This window comes from Cibotium barometz, chromosome 4 (genome assembly GCF_041138505.1).
Source record: "Cibotium barometz isolate CiBa-2024 chromosome 4, ASM4113850v1, whole genome shotgun sequence".
NCBI lineage: Eukaryota > Viridiplantae > Streptophyta > Polypodiopsida > Cyatheales > Cibotiaceae > Cibotium > Cibotium barometz.
In genome coordinates this window covers 2,092,180-2,109,869 of record NC_141049.1, presented here as the reverse complement: position 1 = coordinate 2,109,869, position 17,690 = coordinate 2,092,180, and the positions used below count along the sequence as shown (strand labels likewise).

The 17,690-nt window shown below is 42.6% G+C and overlaps 1 protein-coding gene across 4 annotated transcripts; it reads left to right on the top strand.

The window, feature by feature from the left end:
- The first annotated feature begins 1,093 nt into the window (after positions 1 to 1,093).
- On the top strand, positions 1,094 to 16,809 carry LOC147638799 (uncharacterized). Of its 4 annotated transcripts, XM_086784550.1 has the most exons (6): positions 1,165 to 1,355; positions 12,590 to 12,757; positions 14,181 to 15,856; positions 16,049 to 16,141; positions 16,266 to 16,421; positions 16,505 to 16,809. In XM_086784550.1, exons 3-6 carry the CDS (start codon positions 14,252 to 14,254, stop codon positions 16,637 to 16,639), a joined length of 1,989 nt encoding a protein of 662 aa, XP_086640676.1. In that variant the 5' UTR covers positions 1,165 to 1,355; positions 12,590 to 12,757; positions 14,181 to 14,251; the 3' UTR covers positions 16,640 to 16,809. The 4 variants fall into 4 exon arrangements, 3 of the variants coding, with proteins under 3 accessions (XP_086640663.1, XP_086640676.1, XP_086640670.1); XR_015263760.1 differs by lacking the exon at positions 12,590 to 12,757 and having other exon boundaries at positions 1,094 to 1,355; positions 16,049 to 16,188; XM_086784537.1 differs by lacking the exon at positions 12,590 to 12,757 and having other exon boundaries at positions 1,094 to 1,355.
- The last annotated feature ends 881 nt before the right edge of the window (positions 16,810 to 17,690 follow it).

The window sequence follows — 17,690 nt, the reverse complement described above, 5'->3', positions numbered from 1 at the left end:
CTTTAAGTGATGTGAAGCTTCCCAAGCTTGCTAAAAAACAAAAGATTTACACGTAAATGAGTGAAATACTATTTTTACTATGTATATGCTACGGGCTTGTGATGACAACGTTAAGGGAGCATGCTCATTTTCTTTACTTGTGCATTAACATTTACTTTGTATTGGGTAATACTTTAGATGATTAAATATAAAGAAGTCATCTTCCCTATTCCAATTCATGGCTAATGGATCCAGAGATGGATAGGAATAAATCATGTGTAGTAGTAGTTGTTGGTTTGAGTGACCCAATCAACTTGGAGTAGTTCTTTCAGTAATAATTGGGTTGTGTGTTTTCTATTTAGTGTGAAATTAATTAATTCTTTGCATTTTGTAGCTTTAGCTACATGTTCTTTTGGGCACAAATTAAGGGCAAAATGGCCAAAGCGTGGCATTTGCAAAAAAAAAAGGTGCTTGATCAAAGGTGGGAGGTTTGGGTCTTACTTGTGCACAAGGAGAGAGAGAGAGAGAGAGAGAGAGAGAGAGAGAGAGAGAGAGACCCGTTATTTAGGAGCATGCGAGATAGCAATTAAGAGAGATGATGATGCAACGAGGTATGTCTGGACGCTTAAAGAGCACTTTTCTCTGCCTTTGTTTTTGATGAGATCTGTGTTTGTTATACCATATGTATGCTTATTGATTGATCGATTGTGTCAATGCATCTCTTTGTTGTTGCATGTGCATGTGTGTTGCTACATTTATGCACTCGTTTTTGAGAGCACAATTCTATGTTGTACACTACACACACACACACACATTCTCTCTCTCTCTCTCTCTGTCTCTCAAACAGCTACGCAATGATGATGATAAAAGCTAAAGCGCTTGTAAGTGAGTACATGTTGTGAAAAGGTTGGCTCCTCTGTGCGTTGAAATTGGACTAGGTCGGTGGTAGCTCTGATTGTTGGAATTTTTATAGGCTATAGGAGAGAGAGAGAGAGAGAGAGAGAGAGAGATTAAAGAGAGAGAAAGCACATGGTGGACGGTCAAAACATTTATTCTCTTTTTTATTATGTTGTTTGGTTGGCTAAAAGAAGCATAGGAGCTTTTTTATTTCTTTGAGCCTGCCACCACTGTATATCTAGCACACCGCCCACCTTGGCTACTTTTAGTACTCGTCATTGACCCCCGACCCGAGTCCCGACCCTTTTTATATTCGCCGGTTCACGCACGCGCACCCCACACACACGCGAATTCCCTCCGATACCCCCTGCACTCCTCATTCCGCTTGTCCTCGTGAACCCTACCCCCCTTACCCTTTCGCCTGCGGACTCGACGAGTTTGATCCACCTCGCTGATTTTGCTTCATCCCATGGAAGCAGGTTTGATCCGCCTCGCCCTGAGCGGACCCTGTCGTTACATTGTTGATTTTCTTGCTTGTGCTTCCATTGTTGATTTTGCATTCATTATTATGATTGCCCTGGCTCACAGTTTCGTGCCTTTCTTTAATCTGGTTTTTGCTGCTTTCATCAGGTCTCTTCACACCTCTTTTCCTTATGTTTGCCCAACCCAGACACCTGGGTTGGCTTGAGACGGGTGGGGTTTGAATGGAGAGGATCTTAGCCTCCTCTCTTAACAAAACCTTTTGCTACTTTGAAGTAGCTTGACCCCCGGGAGAGGAGTCTTTGCTTTAAAGGCGACGCTTACAAGCCGAGAGAAAGGAGTGAAGCGAGGTCAGATAGAAACAGACGGGAACCATTGATAATGCCCACATCGTAGGATTCATAATAACTTCACTTTGGCCATCTGCTCATGATATCACCCCTTTGTGTTTGCAGGGAATGATTACATCCTTTCATGCTAGCACCTCTGGGGGCATCCTCAGCCCTTCGTGTTTGCAAGGGGCATAATCGCTGCAACGATCTTGCTCTCTAGTCTATGCCATCCTTCATCACATGCGAGACATGTCTGAAGTGCATATCTGTAATAGAAGTCATGTGCCGGCCAGATCAAGGTTTTGTCTGTCTGTCTCCGGCATATTCTTCTTTTATGTGTATCTTCAAGAGTTGACCCTGAACTCTTCATTTGTGTATTTATCCACTTCATATTTGCCAGTGAGAGGGCACCCCCACTGGCTTGGCCTCTTGTTCATTTGGAAGTCTAGGCAAATTGCCTTGCCTAACACCTTATTTTGCGATATGTTTTGTAAGCAAAAGCTCTTCCCTCCTCACAGGTAACTTGATGAGAACGGAAAATTTGAATAATCCGATGCATAGTATGAAGTTATCAAAGTGTAATTGGTTTTTGTAAGTGTACTTATAGATTCTCCCTTTTGACATTACTCTCCAATCACAACATTTTATACGTCTCCATGCAAAAGTTAAAGGCAGTTTTGGATGACTTCTGCATTTTTGTGGGAGGTTGGAAACTATAACGTGGTGGTAGGCTGAAAGCGAACTGTAAATGAGCAGCCTTGTTTTACTGCCCAGGAAGCCAAAGGAGAAAACTGTGAACAAAAATGAGCAGCCTTGTTTTAATGCTCAGAAGATCCAACAGAGCCACATTTTATTGCTTGCAAGATCCAACAGAGAGTTTAAACACCTAGCACGATTTCCTTCATAATTGAGCAAATCATTGTACTAATCAGGGAGCACTAAACTTAAAAATGAAGTCCCCAACAGAAGAGCGAGACAGGAGCATCACATTTTTGACAAGTGCTCTTGTCCTTCTCGTGCTTTGAGTAGGCATGCCCATCACATCCTCCTATGAATCATCATTTTTGCCTTGTTAGCTAGTGTCAAGTTGTTAGTCCACCAATTGACAGAGTGCCTTAAAACCCTTTCTCCCAAGTGTATTTCCTTTCCCAGACATTATGTAACCATCATAGAGCAGTTTGCCTTTCAATGTTTTATGAGTTTTCCTAGGCCCCATACAAAAGACCTAGGCCCCTGGAGGAGCACCAACGTCAATGTAAATGGTAGTGAGGAGTCTCCTCCACCATTTGTCACTCAATTTTTATGGTGCCATTTGCAAAGCTGCCTGTTAACACGGCATCGATGACATTGTTTTAACAGTCAATGCCCTTCATGTAGAAAAGTTGATCTTTTTTTGGCTTCTTTTTTGGGTCAGATCTAAAGGTAGAGAAATCTCCCAACTCACGCCTTGATAATAGACATCAGATCATGATGAATTAACATACTTTGCTGTGTGGAAACAAGTGCTGCCAGGCAAGCTGCATTCACTTTTTGTTATCAGATAGATGCTGGCATATATGGGCTTGGATGCTAATGCTGATACATGGGTGCCAGAAGAAATCCATTGCAAACATCATCTTAAAAAAATTTGAAGGCTGTCGGTATCAAATCCCTTACTTGCCCTTGTAATGGCATTTGCATTATACTACAGCAAATGCTTTTGCTGTTTTTGCAGTTTCCATGGTAACACGAGTTGTGCTTAAAGATGTAGAATATTACAGGGGTAACATTGAACATTTGCCTGGTCAATACACTATATGGAAGCATGTACAGTCCTGACTATTTTGCAGGGACCAAGCATTGATAAAAAATGGGAAGGTATTGCTGTTTCTCCATTACGCTAGTGGATGTAGAGCAGCAAGTGTGCCAGAGTCCAGACCAAGGAGCAGGGTTTAGATATTGCAGCCAAGTTTCCAAAGAGAAGGTCAGGTTTGAATGATGGGATGCAGTCTGAGAGGGTGCTTTTTGTGATTCGCTCAAATTCCCCTCCTCGATCTTGCTTAGAGTAAATTGCTTCTAAATGCTTGAAGGCTTGTTTCTACTGGTAATTCCTCACTCATGGAATTGTCTCTTTTCACTTCTCAAGATTAGCCGCTACTTGTTTTGAAGGTGCCTTGCAGTAAAGGAGGTAGTAATTCAGCGAAGAGCATTACAGAAGCGGCTCAAGATGTGGGATTGTTTGTGTGGTAAATTTGAAGCTCACAGAAGGAATTTCTGTGCAAACAAGAGAGAACCTTCAATCGTAACTGCAAACTTGCTGATGCTTTTGTTCTTCTAAGCTCTCAAAACTGGGTTCCATTGTGCAGATAAGGTTGTATAGAGTAATGCTTGAAGCTCCTCCAAAGTGAGCATCTCCCAATCGTTTAGACGCATATGCCTTTCCAGCAGCCTGTATACATGACTGCATGGAAAACACAGAAAACTTCCAGGAATCACAGATGGGTGATTTACCAGTAGTGGGTTCTCCAGCATTTGTCTAGGAGGGACACTATGGTAGAGGGTGTGACAGGATGTAACCAGCATGATCCAAGACCATTTCTATGTTGGGACACTATGGTAGAGGGTGTGACCAGCATGATCCAAGACCATTTGTCTAGGAGGGACACTATGGTAGAGGGTGTGACAGGATGTGACCAGCATGATCCAAGACCATTTCTATGTTGCGTATGTGGCTGTGGTTTGGTTATTGGATGTTCAAGCTTTTACCTTTGATGACATTGACCGGTTGTATAGAGTAATGCTTGAAGCTCCTCCAAAGTGAGCATCTCCCAATTGTTTAGACGCATATGCCTTTCCAGCAGCCTGTATACATGACTGCATGGAAAACACAGAAAACTTCCAGGAATCACAGATGGGTGATTTACCAGTAGTGGGTTCTCCAGCATTTGTCTAGGAGGGACACTATGGTAGAGGGTGTGACAGGATGTAACCAGCATGATCCAAGACCATTTCTATGTTGGGACACTATGGTAGAGGGTGTGACCAGCATGATCCAAGACCATTTGTCTAGGAGGGACACTATGTTAGAGGGTGTGACAGGATGTGACCAGCATGATCCAAGACCATTTCTATGTTGCGTATGTGGCTGTGGTTTGGTTATTGGATGTTCAAGCTTTTACCTTTGATGACATTGACCTCTTTATCACTTGTGGTGGACACAGGCAGGGTGCGGGAGAGAATGTCAATATCTATAATCTAAAAGAAAAGCATGGAAAGTATTCTGAAAGCAAAGTGTGGTAAATATTCTGAAAGCAAAGCATGGTCACTTTCATTTGCTATTGATAGACCCTGTAGCTGCAATTCAGTGATGGTATCAAGCAACAAAGCAAAAGTAAGTTCTGGATGTGCAGGTGTAAGGTTGGGAGTACCCAACTAAAAAGCGTTTGGTGAGAAAACTTGTAGGTGAATTGCTGTATTTCTTTGTGTACCATTGTGATATGCTTTTACATGTCTACGATGCTGATTGCTCGTGAGTAGTCGCCCTTTGGCAGGTGAGGGATGCCTTTACTGATGAGAAAATGCTGGATTTTGACAATGCTCACCTTGCAGCTTGCTTAATTTGAGTGCTTGGGTGGCTATGGTTGGGGTTGGTATGCCAGTGTGTTGGCAGGTCATTTTTAGAGGAAGGTTTGTAAGCCAACAGGTGGCTTGTGACTCCGGGAGGGGAGGTCCTGAGTTCAAATACCTGCAGGTCCTTGTTGGTATTGTGGCCGTTTTGCGACCACAAGTAGTAAAGTTGTTGGGTGGGAACACCAAGCGACCTCTGTGCAGGTACCTTGTGACTACAGAAGGATCTATATTTGTAGAAAAAGAAGGAGGAGGTTTGTAATGCTCCCTCAACCATCTTGAGGGGGTGCAAAGTTCATATTGGGCAGTTTGCTTCAAAAAAATAAAAATCTATGCATGCATAAAACTTTGCACTTACAAGCACTCGTGGACAGCACACACTGTTTTTACATAAACACGTGTGTATGTCTGTGCACAATGCTTTTTGACGGCCTATGTAGGCTGAGTACATGAGCCATGGTTGCTCTATCACATGCCCAGACCACCGTTTTTGTGGTATATGTCATGGGATGTTCAAAAATTCAATTTTCTTTTAGATGAGAGTTCCCGGAGTATGAGATATACAGTCAGTTCATTATTCCATAGGGTTAAAAAAAGCCTACTGGAGCCTGTATTGATCAGGATCTTTGTTCTTCTTTAGCAAAGGTGAATCCCACTGAGGTGATTGATTCGTGTAAAGACAATTGAATCGGGTTGCTGGGTTAGATGTTGAGGGCCTAATCTTAAGTACATTTTTTTCTTGACTTCTCAAAGGGCATCTTATTCCATAAGTCAAAGAATTCATGGTAACCTCTGTGGAATCTTTGCACTAGTTAAACCAACCCAAGAGTTCTATGAGGAAGGTTTTCCAGATGTTTGGTCATAAAAAGTTATGGGGTTGTGCTCCTGCTTTGTTTATATTTCTAATAAATCTATATGTTCTCTAACTTGGCTCTCAAGAGTAGAGGCCGACCCTAGACGCAGTGTGTGGGTTCAGATGCACTTTGAGCTTGCAGCTTACAGTGTTTGTGTTACCCAAGTGCGATTTGGGAGGCCTGCCGGGTTTGAGTGAAACTCGTCGGGTTTGAGTGATGAGTTTCACAGAAAGGTATTCACACAATGTTATGAAATTTAGTGCTAGAGTTACTTTATGTGCTTCACTTAACATTGCATTCCACAACCCTGCAACTTTCCTTTTATATGATACAGAAAGTCTTGATACCGGCCCCGTTCTCTTTGTGAGGTTGCCCTGGTTTCCAAAATTTTTTGGACTCCCATTTTCGCAGACACCATTCTAGGGAAGAAAGCCAGTGAGAAGCCTTGGACAGCTGAGGACGGTGAGAATGGTGATGTTGGTGATGAGGTGTTAAATCTGTTGCTAAGCTATATGATTTGGGTTGAAAATCAAGGCCTGAGGTACATAAACTTACTATTGAAGCTAAATAAATAAGCATCCAGGAAAGTGCCATTACTTTTTGTAGGTGTGGAGCTTACAAATTATGTTGATTAGTTTTATGGATGTAATGGTGTTGTGCTATGTAAAGGGAAAGTGAAATTTTGAAACATAGTTATACAAAAGTTGTTGGAGATTTCTGAAAGGATTTGGCAGGGTGCTTTGAGGCGCTCGGCTTCTCACGAAAAACTCAGTGACAAGGGAGCCTGACAGGTGTCCCATTATGTTTAAAGCTCCTTGAGTGCACTTGAAGTTGGGCCTCAATTTGCTTAAAAGCAGTAGCAACATCTCAAAACACATGGCGACATACTGAAATATTTAGAAGAGAATGGGGCTAAAGCTTGAAAAATGCACATGGAGTAGTTTGGTGCTTACAAAATTTATACAGTGAAGTTACATATAATACATATAATCATTAGTTCCTAAAACTTCGAAGGCATGGCATCTCTTTGGCTATTCAAATACTTGTCCTCTGATGGCTATAATATCATGTATGCCATCATTGTATCTTTATCATTATTTCAGCTAGGAAGTTTACATCTTGCCACTTAACATCGCTAAATGTTAATGTCACACAGCTTGTGAAATTGGGGTAGGTTTTTGCATGGACGACGCCCCGACCTTATGAGGTGGATATCTTAGCCGCTCAAGGGAAAATGTTCATGTTTACATCGACTGAGTCAGGGAGATGAAACTGACAGAGCTCAAAAATATATAAGGTTTTTGCTTTTTTCTCTTGAGGAGGACAGGAGACGGAGAAGGTAAGGTAACTAAATGTCCCAGGTAGGGCATGATTTGAGGTGGCAGAGACTTCAAAATATCATTTAGGAACTTGCTAATAAATTTTCACTAGCGTGAATATCACTTAGAAATGCAAAGGAGGTTGAAGCCTCTTTAAGCCAATCTTTCAACATTCCTTACCTCCTTGCATGTTATGTAAGATGATTCACAGTTGTAACTTTGAATCGTAGGTAACTTTTATAGTAATAAAATCATTACCCATATAGCAGCTATGTCTTATCTTGTTTATTTTTTCACAGTTCTACAGATGTGTAAATTGTGTTTGCAGCCTACGAGGTTTGAAGGTTCAAAACAGGTGGTATCAGCTTTGATCCCAATGATTTGTAAGTGATGAGAGTTAAAAAGGTACATGGATTCATGGCCAAAATTTTGTGGAGGTCACAGGAGTAATTAATCAGCTCACTAAGTTACCCTCTAGATCACACATTGGATTTATCAAATTTGGGATTTAATCTGGTCCAGGAGGATCCAGGAGGATAGTATCAGAAATTTTTGAGCTTTAATTTTTTATCATGGATTTGAAAATATAATGATTGTGATTTCAATTTTAATCCAGAGAAGTAAGGTGTCTTTGCATTGAATGTTGTCCACACACGTCAAAGTGTGGCTTGAGTTTTCAATGGAGGAGTATGAAACTCTTGGAAATCAGAGATTTTCCTTAGAGTGCATTTTCTTACGATTTTCTTCAGGATTGACTTCTGGTCTAGCATAGGTAAGGTCTAAAGCTTTTATCATAAATCAATCATAGGAGACAGAGAGACACGGAGAGGAGCTATGGCCATAAGGCCATTGTGAACTTGCTGCTGCTGGAGTAAGTAAGAGGAAGGACACGGGTTTTTGGTTATGAATCTATGCTGGCTCCTCTTTTTATTTGTTGCTTTGCTTTATCATGTTTGCAGATGGTGGTACATGAAGCAATTAGCTAAAGTTTTTGGGACCTCGGCATGTGTCTGAGTATACATGTTGTGTGATTGTAAATTTGACTTGTAGAACCCTATGTGAGTGACTTACCATCAGGCAGCGTCTCAAAGGTCTTAATAACTTTTTTTTTTTGGAGAAAAGAGGAAAACTATAGAAATGGCATACAATGCTTTACTCTGTATAGAGTCAATCATTCATAAGACTTTTAGCTTGACGGAAAAAGGAGCTTACTAGACCCAAAAAAAGGTTACAGTATCAAGACTATCTACCAAAAGGAGACGAGCTCGCCGCATTCATGTGACTGCATCTTTAGACCTGGCCAGAAGTGTTGAGCACGTGTGAGAGTAGTTACTAGTAATGTGGTGGAGAAGATACTTTTCCTTAGTAGATCCTTCTGTAGTAGCAACTTGAGTGCCCACCTGAAGGCGGCTTGGTCTCCCACCTGAAGGTGGTACAATTATGGCTGCAAACAGCCCAGATGCCACCAGGGAGTCTGCGGGGATTTGATTTGGGACCTTCCTGTTCCCGATCAGAAATCCATACTACTAGGCTACACACCCATTGGTGTAATGAGAAGATCCTGCTGCTGTTGAAGCTTATGCACTTTGCTGGCTGCATCCTCTTGCATCTGCTGTTCAACTGCTCCATTGGCTAGGAAATGAAAAGTTCCTCAAGTGTTTGCTTCCAAAGCTGCTTTGAGCTGCTTCTGATTGGCTTGCTGGCTTTGTAGCTTTTGGTGATCTGAAATAGACATAGGAGAATGAATCCAATGCATAGTAACAAAAAAACCTGTTTCTAGCTTTCGAAACCTTGAAACTTCGAAACGGTTTTTAAAAACCTCGAAACCTCTCCAAAATGGCAGTTTCGCCCAAATTTCAGGTTTCGTCCCCTCCCCTCCCCCCTCCCCCCCCCTCCGATTTTTCCCCCCCTTTCCGATTTTTTTGGGATTTTTGTTTTGTTTTGTTTTTTTTTTGGTTTTGTTTTTCTTCCATATCCTCATCACCTTCCTACCCTCTTCTTCTCTTGCCTCCCTCCTTCCCTTTTCCATCTTCTGCTACTTCTTTCACCTCTACTCCTCCTTCCTTCATTCTCTTCTTCTCTCCTATTCTTCTTCCTATCTCTTCTTCTCCTCTCTTCTTTCCCCTTTTTCTTCATACACCATCTTTCAATGTCTTAAATCTTTCCCAATTTCTACCTTCTCTTCTTCAATTTCTTAAGAGTCCTTGATTGAACCACTTGTGGCATCTAATCAACCAAAATTGCCATAATGCCTCACCAAAATAAGGATAATTCCCCGAGATGTGTGAGAAGACAACATTTTTTCATCATTACACTATGTTTTTAGATGGCTACCATAAGTTCTTTAAGTATTTATACTTTATGAAATTATTGATTTTTCAAAACCTTCTTAGCCGAGAGATGAAACCTTTTGAAACAAAACCTGAATAACCTCGAAATGAAAAAGACCTCGAAACGTTTATTGTGACTGTGATCCAATGGATTGGAATGAAAACCTTGAAAAACAACAGCATGAAAACCTTGAAAAACAACAGCATTTCTTGAGAACCAAATAGACCATAAAGCTTCATCTTTGATAACAGTCCGGGTTTTTGATAACACGCCATGCACTTTCTTAAAAGAAATTCTTTCCATGTAGGTGTAGAATTATGAACTGGCAGAATGCATTTAAAAAGAAACTCCCGCAAATCTTTATTGGAGTTGCCAGGTTAAGAATTGATGGTGGATGGTTTCAATTTCCTTGTTACATCTTCTACATATATCATCTAAGACAAAGCCCTTGGACCTGTCCACAGTGCTTGTTGAAGAATCAACCATAGAAGACAACTTTTCTTCTTTGTTATGATCCTGATCCAACTCCAATGTTTGGGGTCCAGCAGCTGCTTCACATGGAGTTCAATTTTATATGAAGTCCCTAAGTGTTGGAGGTGCAGGGGTCCGTAGGAGCTTCTTTTGGTTGATCCAACTCAAATCCTTTGGGGAGAAGGGGTCCCTTTTATAGAGAGAGGAGGAAAATTCAATACACTTATTCATCCTACATTCTAGATGGCAGATCTTGACATTTTCCAATATGAAAGGGGTCTGGTGGACTCCAAGATGTCGAAATATTTGGAAAGTACAATGGGGGGTTATTTGATCACATTGCTAGAATTTAGGAGAGTCACTTTTTTGGACAACCCTGAATGGAAATTCCGTTCGCATCATTACGTTCGTAAGCTAGGCAAATAGGGGGACTTGTCACCTCAGCTCTACACTTGTCATTATAGCTTTTACTTGCCATTTTGGCTCATGGGAGGCCCAAATCTATGAATTGGAGCCCTCTCTCTTCATTTAGAGGAGGCCCTCTTGTTGCAAACTAGCATTTTCCATGTTGGCTGCTCATACACTGTAATCAATGCTGTTTTTGTGCTGCAGCCACCTCTCCCTCACTATTGGCACCCTTTATGATTGGCTGTACTTGTACCGGCCGTACCGGATGTCCTAATTGCTGTACCAACCCATGTACTTGTACCGGCTGATTTGAGGACTGTACCAGCTATACCAGCCCATGTATGTGGTGTACCAGATTATGTATGTGATGTACCAGCTCTATTGGTGCTGTCGGACCTGTTTTGGCTGCCTGTGGTGCTACCCGACGTGTTGTAGCCGCCTGTGGTGCTGCCCGACTTGTTCATGGTGCACGAGGTGGTGTCTAAAGCTGCCCGGAATGCTTCTACACCAGTTTTACGGCTGCCCGAGCTTGCGTTTCACTTGTATTTTGGATATATTGTATATGTGGAAGTGTTAATTACTTCAGCTGAGTTTTTCTATCACATATGTCATCTTGAAGATCTGAGGTGATGGGGAAAATTAGTACCCTCACAAGAAGTGAAGGTTTATGCACATGCGTGGTTTATTTTGGAGTTTTTGGTGATAGTCTGTGTAATTCGGCAATTGGCAATTGTGTATGGATAATCCGGAAAGAACCCCTGTTATGGGTGAGCCCTCAAAGCTTGTACATGATATTTCCTTGGGTAATAAAATACTCCAAGCGAGCCTCTATGCAGTGTCAGCGTGCTGAGCACATCTCTCTTTTACAGTTTTGTGGATTAAGTGGTATACGTTTAAGGCTGTGGCCAATTTCTGCATTAATGATCAAGTGTTTTGCGAACCCCCGGGCCCTCCGAAAGTTGCAGCACCTTTGAGAGTCTGCCCTTTCTTGTTGAATTTGTCAAGGAGGCTTTCCACCATGTTAAAGTCCCCTGCTAGGCTGCTGTCTTTATTAAGGTTAGCAAAAGAGCACCAAAGCTGGGCTCTGCAGCTCTGAAGGCCAGAGGCATACTCCTCTAGGAGTGGAGATAGTGATTTTTTACTTAAAAGTGGTTAGTGTAGGACCAGATGTAGTTAGTGTTGTTTGTGGTGCAGCCTAGAGCCACCCACTTTCAATTCTTGAAGGGCAATAAAGTCTGGAGACAAGTTGATTTGAGAGATTTTAGGTTTAGCTGGTTTAGGTTTTCTTCAGGGCTTCTGATTTTGAGGCAGGGGGTGGTCCACTTAGTGGTGCTCCCTGGAGCCCTTCTCCTTGCATATTGGGCAAGGGGCTGTTGACTGAAACCGTTGCCGAGAAGGGGCTTGGCAAGGGCAGAATTGGGCTAGGGTGAAGGGGCGGAGTTCCATTCCAAAGGGGTTGGAGGAGACAGTGCAGGAGGGAAAGTGACGGTCTCTGACAAAGGAGGAAAATGGTGGTTGAAAATGACAGGGTAGAAGGAAGAAGAGGACAAGGGAGGAAAGGGAACATTGGGTGATAAGAAACAATAATCATGTCGAGGCAAGGTGAACACGGGTTTGACGTTTGGCACAGAGGCCGCACCACCACACTTGGTGTTAATGATATTTTTGATGTCATGGAGGAGGAGATTGTTTTCTCTGCAGATGATAAGATATGGAGTAAGGATTTTGTGCTTTATATTGAAAGGATCTTTTAGCATTCAGATACCCATATTGTGAGAGAAGTATGCCACTTCTTTGTATCGGTGGTGAGTAGTTTTTGGGCTTAGGAAATCAGTCAAAGGAGATAATACTAATTTCCATATGTAAAAACGGCTATGAATGCCCATAAATAAGTGTTCGTGGTGAGGTGCAGGATGGAGCTAATTGGTGGCCAAGACTACTGTTTGCTTGAGCCCCATGAGGATCGGCCAGTGGACCTTCTATTCTATGAAATAGTAGCAGAATTGGGTGCAATGAGAATGTTGGAGACAAAGGGATGGGAATGGCGGAAAGGACAGCTGCCATAGAATCAGAAAACATGGTATTATATCAGCAACAAAATCTTAACTAAATAAGTATGTCTTTAATCTTAGGTTAAATTCGAGGAGGAATAAGACCAGAAGGGTTAGCTGGAGGAGCACAAACAGGACGTAGCATTTTGCAGACTGACATGTCAGATCATTTTCTTATTGGATTCTCCACCTCTCAATGAAAGGATTATTTTGTATAACATTGAGGGCTGTCTGGGAGTTGACTTGAGCAGCAGTTAGTCTAATTGGGAACTGCTGTTGGTGGCATAGTTAGAGGCTGGAGGATATAGGGTCTCCTCTTCTTACTTATAAAGGTACATTTAATCTGAAGAGGAGTTGTGAGTTCTGGATTAAAAAACTCACAAGGCTAGACCCATCGATGACCTGTTGGATAGAGTGTTTTAAGTTCTTGCCTGCATGCACCTGTTGAAAAGTATCCTTGTCCTTGCATCACATTTGGCTACTGATACCATGACCCATGCCTTGGAAATAACATACACATGGTTTGTTAAGCCTGAGAAAACCCTTCAGTGTGCACCATGAGCTACACACACATTGCATTAGCTATCCCAACTTCTTAGTGGCACTGTTGCTGTACCAAGGATAAGCCAAACATGCTCTGTCGTCTTTGCTGCTACATGAATTGATTGTACCATGTGAGGAAAATCTGCACAATATATCTGCTTTGCAAATTTAAGAGCCAAAATCAGCAAGCTATTTCTACTTGCTGCAACTTGTGGTCAAAACTGGGTAAGAATCCGAGCTTAGAAAAATAGCCTAGTATCCAAAAGTATGCATGCATTTGTAAGAACACCCTGCTCGTATAACCATAAAGAGATGCACTGTCATGACAACCCATAAGGGGGAAGAATTACAGAGGTTTGAATGTCTGAGCACTTGCAACAAGCCTTAGAGCAACAGAAATATGTGCGATAACATGAGTTTGCCGTGTTGAAAGGAGCAAGGGAGGTGGTGTTAGTTACAACAAGGAATCAAGATGAAAGTTTTTTCCACACAATTAGGCATGGTGAGGACTCTGTACATCGGGATCAAAGTCAAAGGAAAAGAGGGGTTGTACTAGTCAAATAGGTTGGCTAAAATGCTGGTATGCCCCCTGCTGACTGTGAGAGAAAAGAGTTGTGTTTGCTATCAGACCTTTTAAGAAGGCTTTCTGCTGCTTTTACCATACATTCTGGTGTCGCCGGCTTTTTATACAGAAGAATGTATTGGTTTTCATGTGCTTCTAGCAGGAGGACTTCAAAGTTCAAACTTGTGTATTAAAGGCAAGGGAAATTAGATTAAATTTTGCGGATTTCTTTTCTCCTCAACTAGACTTTTTGTGGATTTCTTTTTGTGCATGATTACTTTTTCTCCTGAGTCTTTGCAAGACACTGGATGGTTGGTCACTCCCGACATATTTGTTATGCTGAACAGGTGAGCAAGGTTTTGGTTCTGAAGGTCTCGAATTTCAAGCAAGTACTAGGCAGGGTCTTTGTCCAGTCAACATGCTGATCAATACTGAAGAACAGGAGGTTTGGAATGGCTCGGGATTTTTTGGAAATGATTGTCGCAGAAGAACATTAGTGGGCGGATCTTCCCAAATGGCAGTGATGCAGAGTGTACAAAGAATAAAACGACAAAACTGTGGAAACACTGTACAAGGGCACCACAATTTGATCTTTGGAAGAAAGGACCAGGTAGGGTCGGGGTCCAACGTAACATATGTGGAAGCTACAGGAAACCCAAGCCTCTTTCCTGGACCAATGTTCGCTGGGTTCCATGGCGTGACGGATCAAGACAACAGGAAGCTCAGTGTCAGAAATTTTCAAACTGAATCTGAGGAAGCTGGAAGCAACAGTTCCTCTGGGTTTCCATCCAACGATGGAAGTGCTCCAACAGAAAATTATTGGAGTGCAATGTTACAAGGTTCTGAAGGGGACACTGCACAATTTTCAGTCAGTGGTTCTATGGGGAGTTTCATGAGCAACCCTCACCCACATTTAGGTAATGGAAGCAGGAGCTCCTGTAAAAGGAAAAGCTCTATGGATGGTGTCACAAGGTCCGTGGGGTCATTAGCTTTTAGAACTGCAGCTGGTCAAAGAGAGAGTGATTTTGCCAGGTCTACTGAAGGAGCTGGGATGAGCAGGTCTGACACTGCAAATCCGATGTCTTTTGATTCTATTTCTGCTTCTATGATTCCTGTCTGGATTGAACCACGTTATCCCAGGGACAGCAATGTTGTGTATCAATCATTGAGGGCCAATTCCGTGCATTATGCACAAAGTGGAAGCTCCAACAGGTACCATGGCAGGCATTTACTTGAGCCACAGGAATTTTTTCAGTCTCCCTCCATCATACAGAATAGCAGAGTATCATCAGCTACTTTGCCATCTCAGACATGGATGCCTAGAAGAATGCTGACAAATGAGCACATGGCAGAATCAGCAGGGAACATTGATATTGGTCTACCTGAGACCTCATCATTTACTCAAAGCAATGGTTCTGCTGCTGCTGTCACTTGGTGTGAAAACAATACCTTTCTAGGAGAGAGCACCAATCATCCAAGTTTTGTTGGAAGATCTAGGGATTTTAATTCTGGTACTTATGTGGGGAATCATCCAGGACATTACTCAAATGGAGCTTCAAATTGGATTGGAATTCCACCTGCTGACTGTAGGATGCAAAACACATTTGAAACCCCAAGCAGGGCCATATCTGGCATGAGGAGTAGATCTGTCCCATTTAGAGAGAGTGCTTCACATGCACTCAACCCATATGAGTATCCAGGCTTAGTTGCCTCACGGTCATCTGCACATCCCCCAGCTGCACCATCAAGCAGGCGTAATAGTTTCCACTCTGAAGGAGGCCTACCCCCATTTCCTCCTGCATCATGTGGCACTGCAAGCAATACGATTCTTGGGCCTCAAGCAGCATTTGGAGATATTTATCCATCATTTGCATCCAGGCATGGGCCAGCAATGGCACCTTTCTTTCCAGAATTGGGTGAAGTTGCCCGAGCATCACCAATGCAAAATCTTCGTCGCATGCCTTTCCAAAGACAACAAGTTACGCCAGCTGAGGGAGTAAACCGTCAACGATCTGCATCTCATGTAAGTAGTCTTTCTCACGCTAAAAGTAGTAGGTGCTGCCTAGTTATTATTGAAGGCCTGAATTTAGTAGTTTCCTGTAAGTAGTCTTCCTCGCACTGAAATTAGCAGGTGTTGCCTGGTTATTATTGAAGGCCTCTTCCAAAATTGCTCTTCTATTCTAGTGATTGATTCTTTGGGGCTTGTTCTCTCCAGGAATTGTTGGATCAGTCACTGGTGTACAATGGGGTTGATATTCATGATCGGCACAGTAACTTGCGGCTGGATGTCGATAGCATGTCATATGAGGTGCTGTATATTCAAGTCAAGTTGTGGCAAGTGAAAAAATTAAATGGGTGGGGCATCTGTCTGTAAAGACCCTAAATGCACAGCAATAGGCCTGAATACTGAAATGTATTGTTACTTTGTCCAGGAGCTGCTTGCTTTGGAAGAAGCAATAGGTAATGTAAACACAGGGCTGTCCGAGGACAACATACAAAAGTGCTTGAAGATCAGCAAACACTCCTCTTTTGATATGACTTTAGCAGTCATCTCTCAGGAGAGTGAAATAAAATGCAGTATCTGCCAGGTTAGATTTTTTAAATCTAGTGTACATTTTCCGATTTAAGTATATGTAATTCACACTTGCTGCTGGGACTGTGATGCATGCAGGAGGAGTACATGGAAGATGATGATCTTGGTCAACTTGACTGTGGTCACAGTTACCACACTGCTTGCATTAAGCAGTGGTTAGTGCTGAAGAATCAGTGCCCCATTTGCAAGGCTGCAGCCTATTCAGTGTCTTAGGTTTTACTGCATTCAATGAGCATGCTTATTCTGTATCTTGTTCTCCACCATTTCAACAAACAGTACATAATTCCGTGGATGCTTTATCATCTGCTCTTTACCGAGAGAAAACTGGTGATTAATGTGCTTTGTAAATTCTGCCAAATGTTAATTGATTCCTATTTGTATCACTTGTGTCTTTTCAAATTAAATATTTCAAGTTCCAGAAAGTTAGGTGCTGCTGATGGTGGCTATCACTAGTACTAATGATCTTGGGTTGAAAAGATCCTTACTGCCACATTGCAGCCTCATACCGTGTTTCAACAGGGAGACAATGAGAGGATAAATTTAAATTAGGAAAGCCATATTAGTTGTGAAAAATGAAACCTACCTTGCTTTGTGTTTCTTCCCTGATATGATGGAGTATGAAGGCTTCACTGCCATGCCTACTAGCTGTCACCTTGTAAGAAGTCACCTGTTTGAGGGCAGCGCCCCCCCCCCCCCCCCCCCCCCCCCCCCCGCGGGCCCGGGGAGAGCTGAGTTCATGCGCTCCAATAGGTATCATTCATACCCTCTGCGGCCACTGGGGGAAGCTTTAGGGTGGATCAGATCGCCTTGCATGCGTAGGCGGCGAGAGGCTTTTCTGCGCATATGGTGCTCAGGTCCCTTTCTCGCTGAAGGATGGCGAGATCATTACAAGCCTCCTGTCTCTCCCTCCCCCCCCACGCCGCAAAAAAAAGGCTTCACTGCCACGCCTACTAGCTGTAACCTTGTAAGAAGTCACCTGTTTGAGGGCAGTGCCCAACCCCCTCTCCCCTTTATTGAGGTAGTTTTCCTCAGAGAGGCCAGCTATGGAGGGAACCACCTCCCCAGTTTTTCTCTTCGCCTCTTTTTGAGGGTTCTGAGCATGTACATTTTGCCTGTGGCTGCTTGATTTTTAACTAATCAAAAATTGTTTTGCATGGAAGGAACTGTTTGGCACCATAATGTGGTATGTACATTGCTCTCAGTATCTATGAAATATGTGGGACGTAAAGGTGTGCATGTAACGCATACGAGGTGGTGCATGGAC

Bases quoted from the DNA above. Each gene is read 5' to 3' on its own strand.
- LOC147638799 (XM_086784537.1), top strand. The intron at 15,857-16,048 runs GTAAGTAGTCTT...TGTTCTCTCCAG, and splicing joins GTCAACGATCTGCATCTCAT to GAATTGTTGGATCAGTCACT. The intron at 16,142-16,265 runs GTGCTGTATATT...TACTTTGTCCAG, and splicing joins TCGATAGCATGTCATATGAG to GAGCTGCTTGCTTTGGAAGA.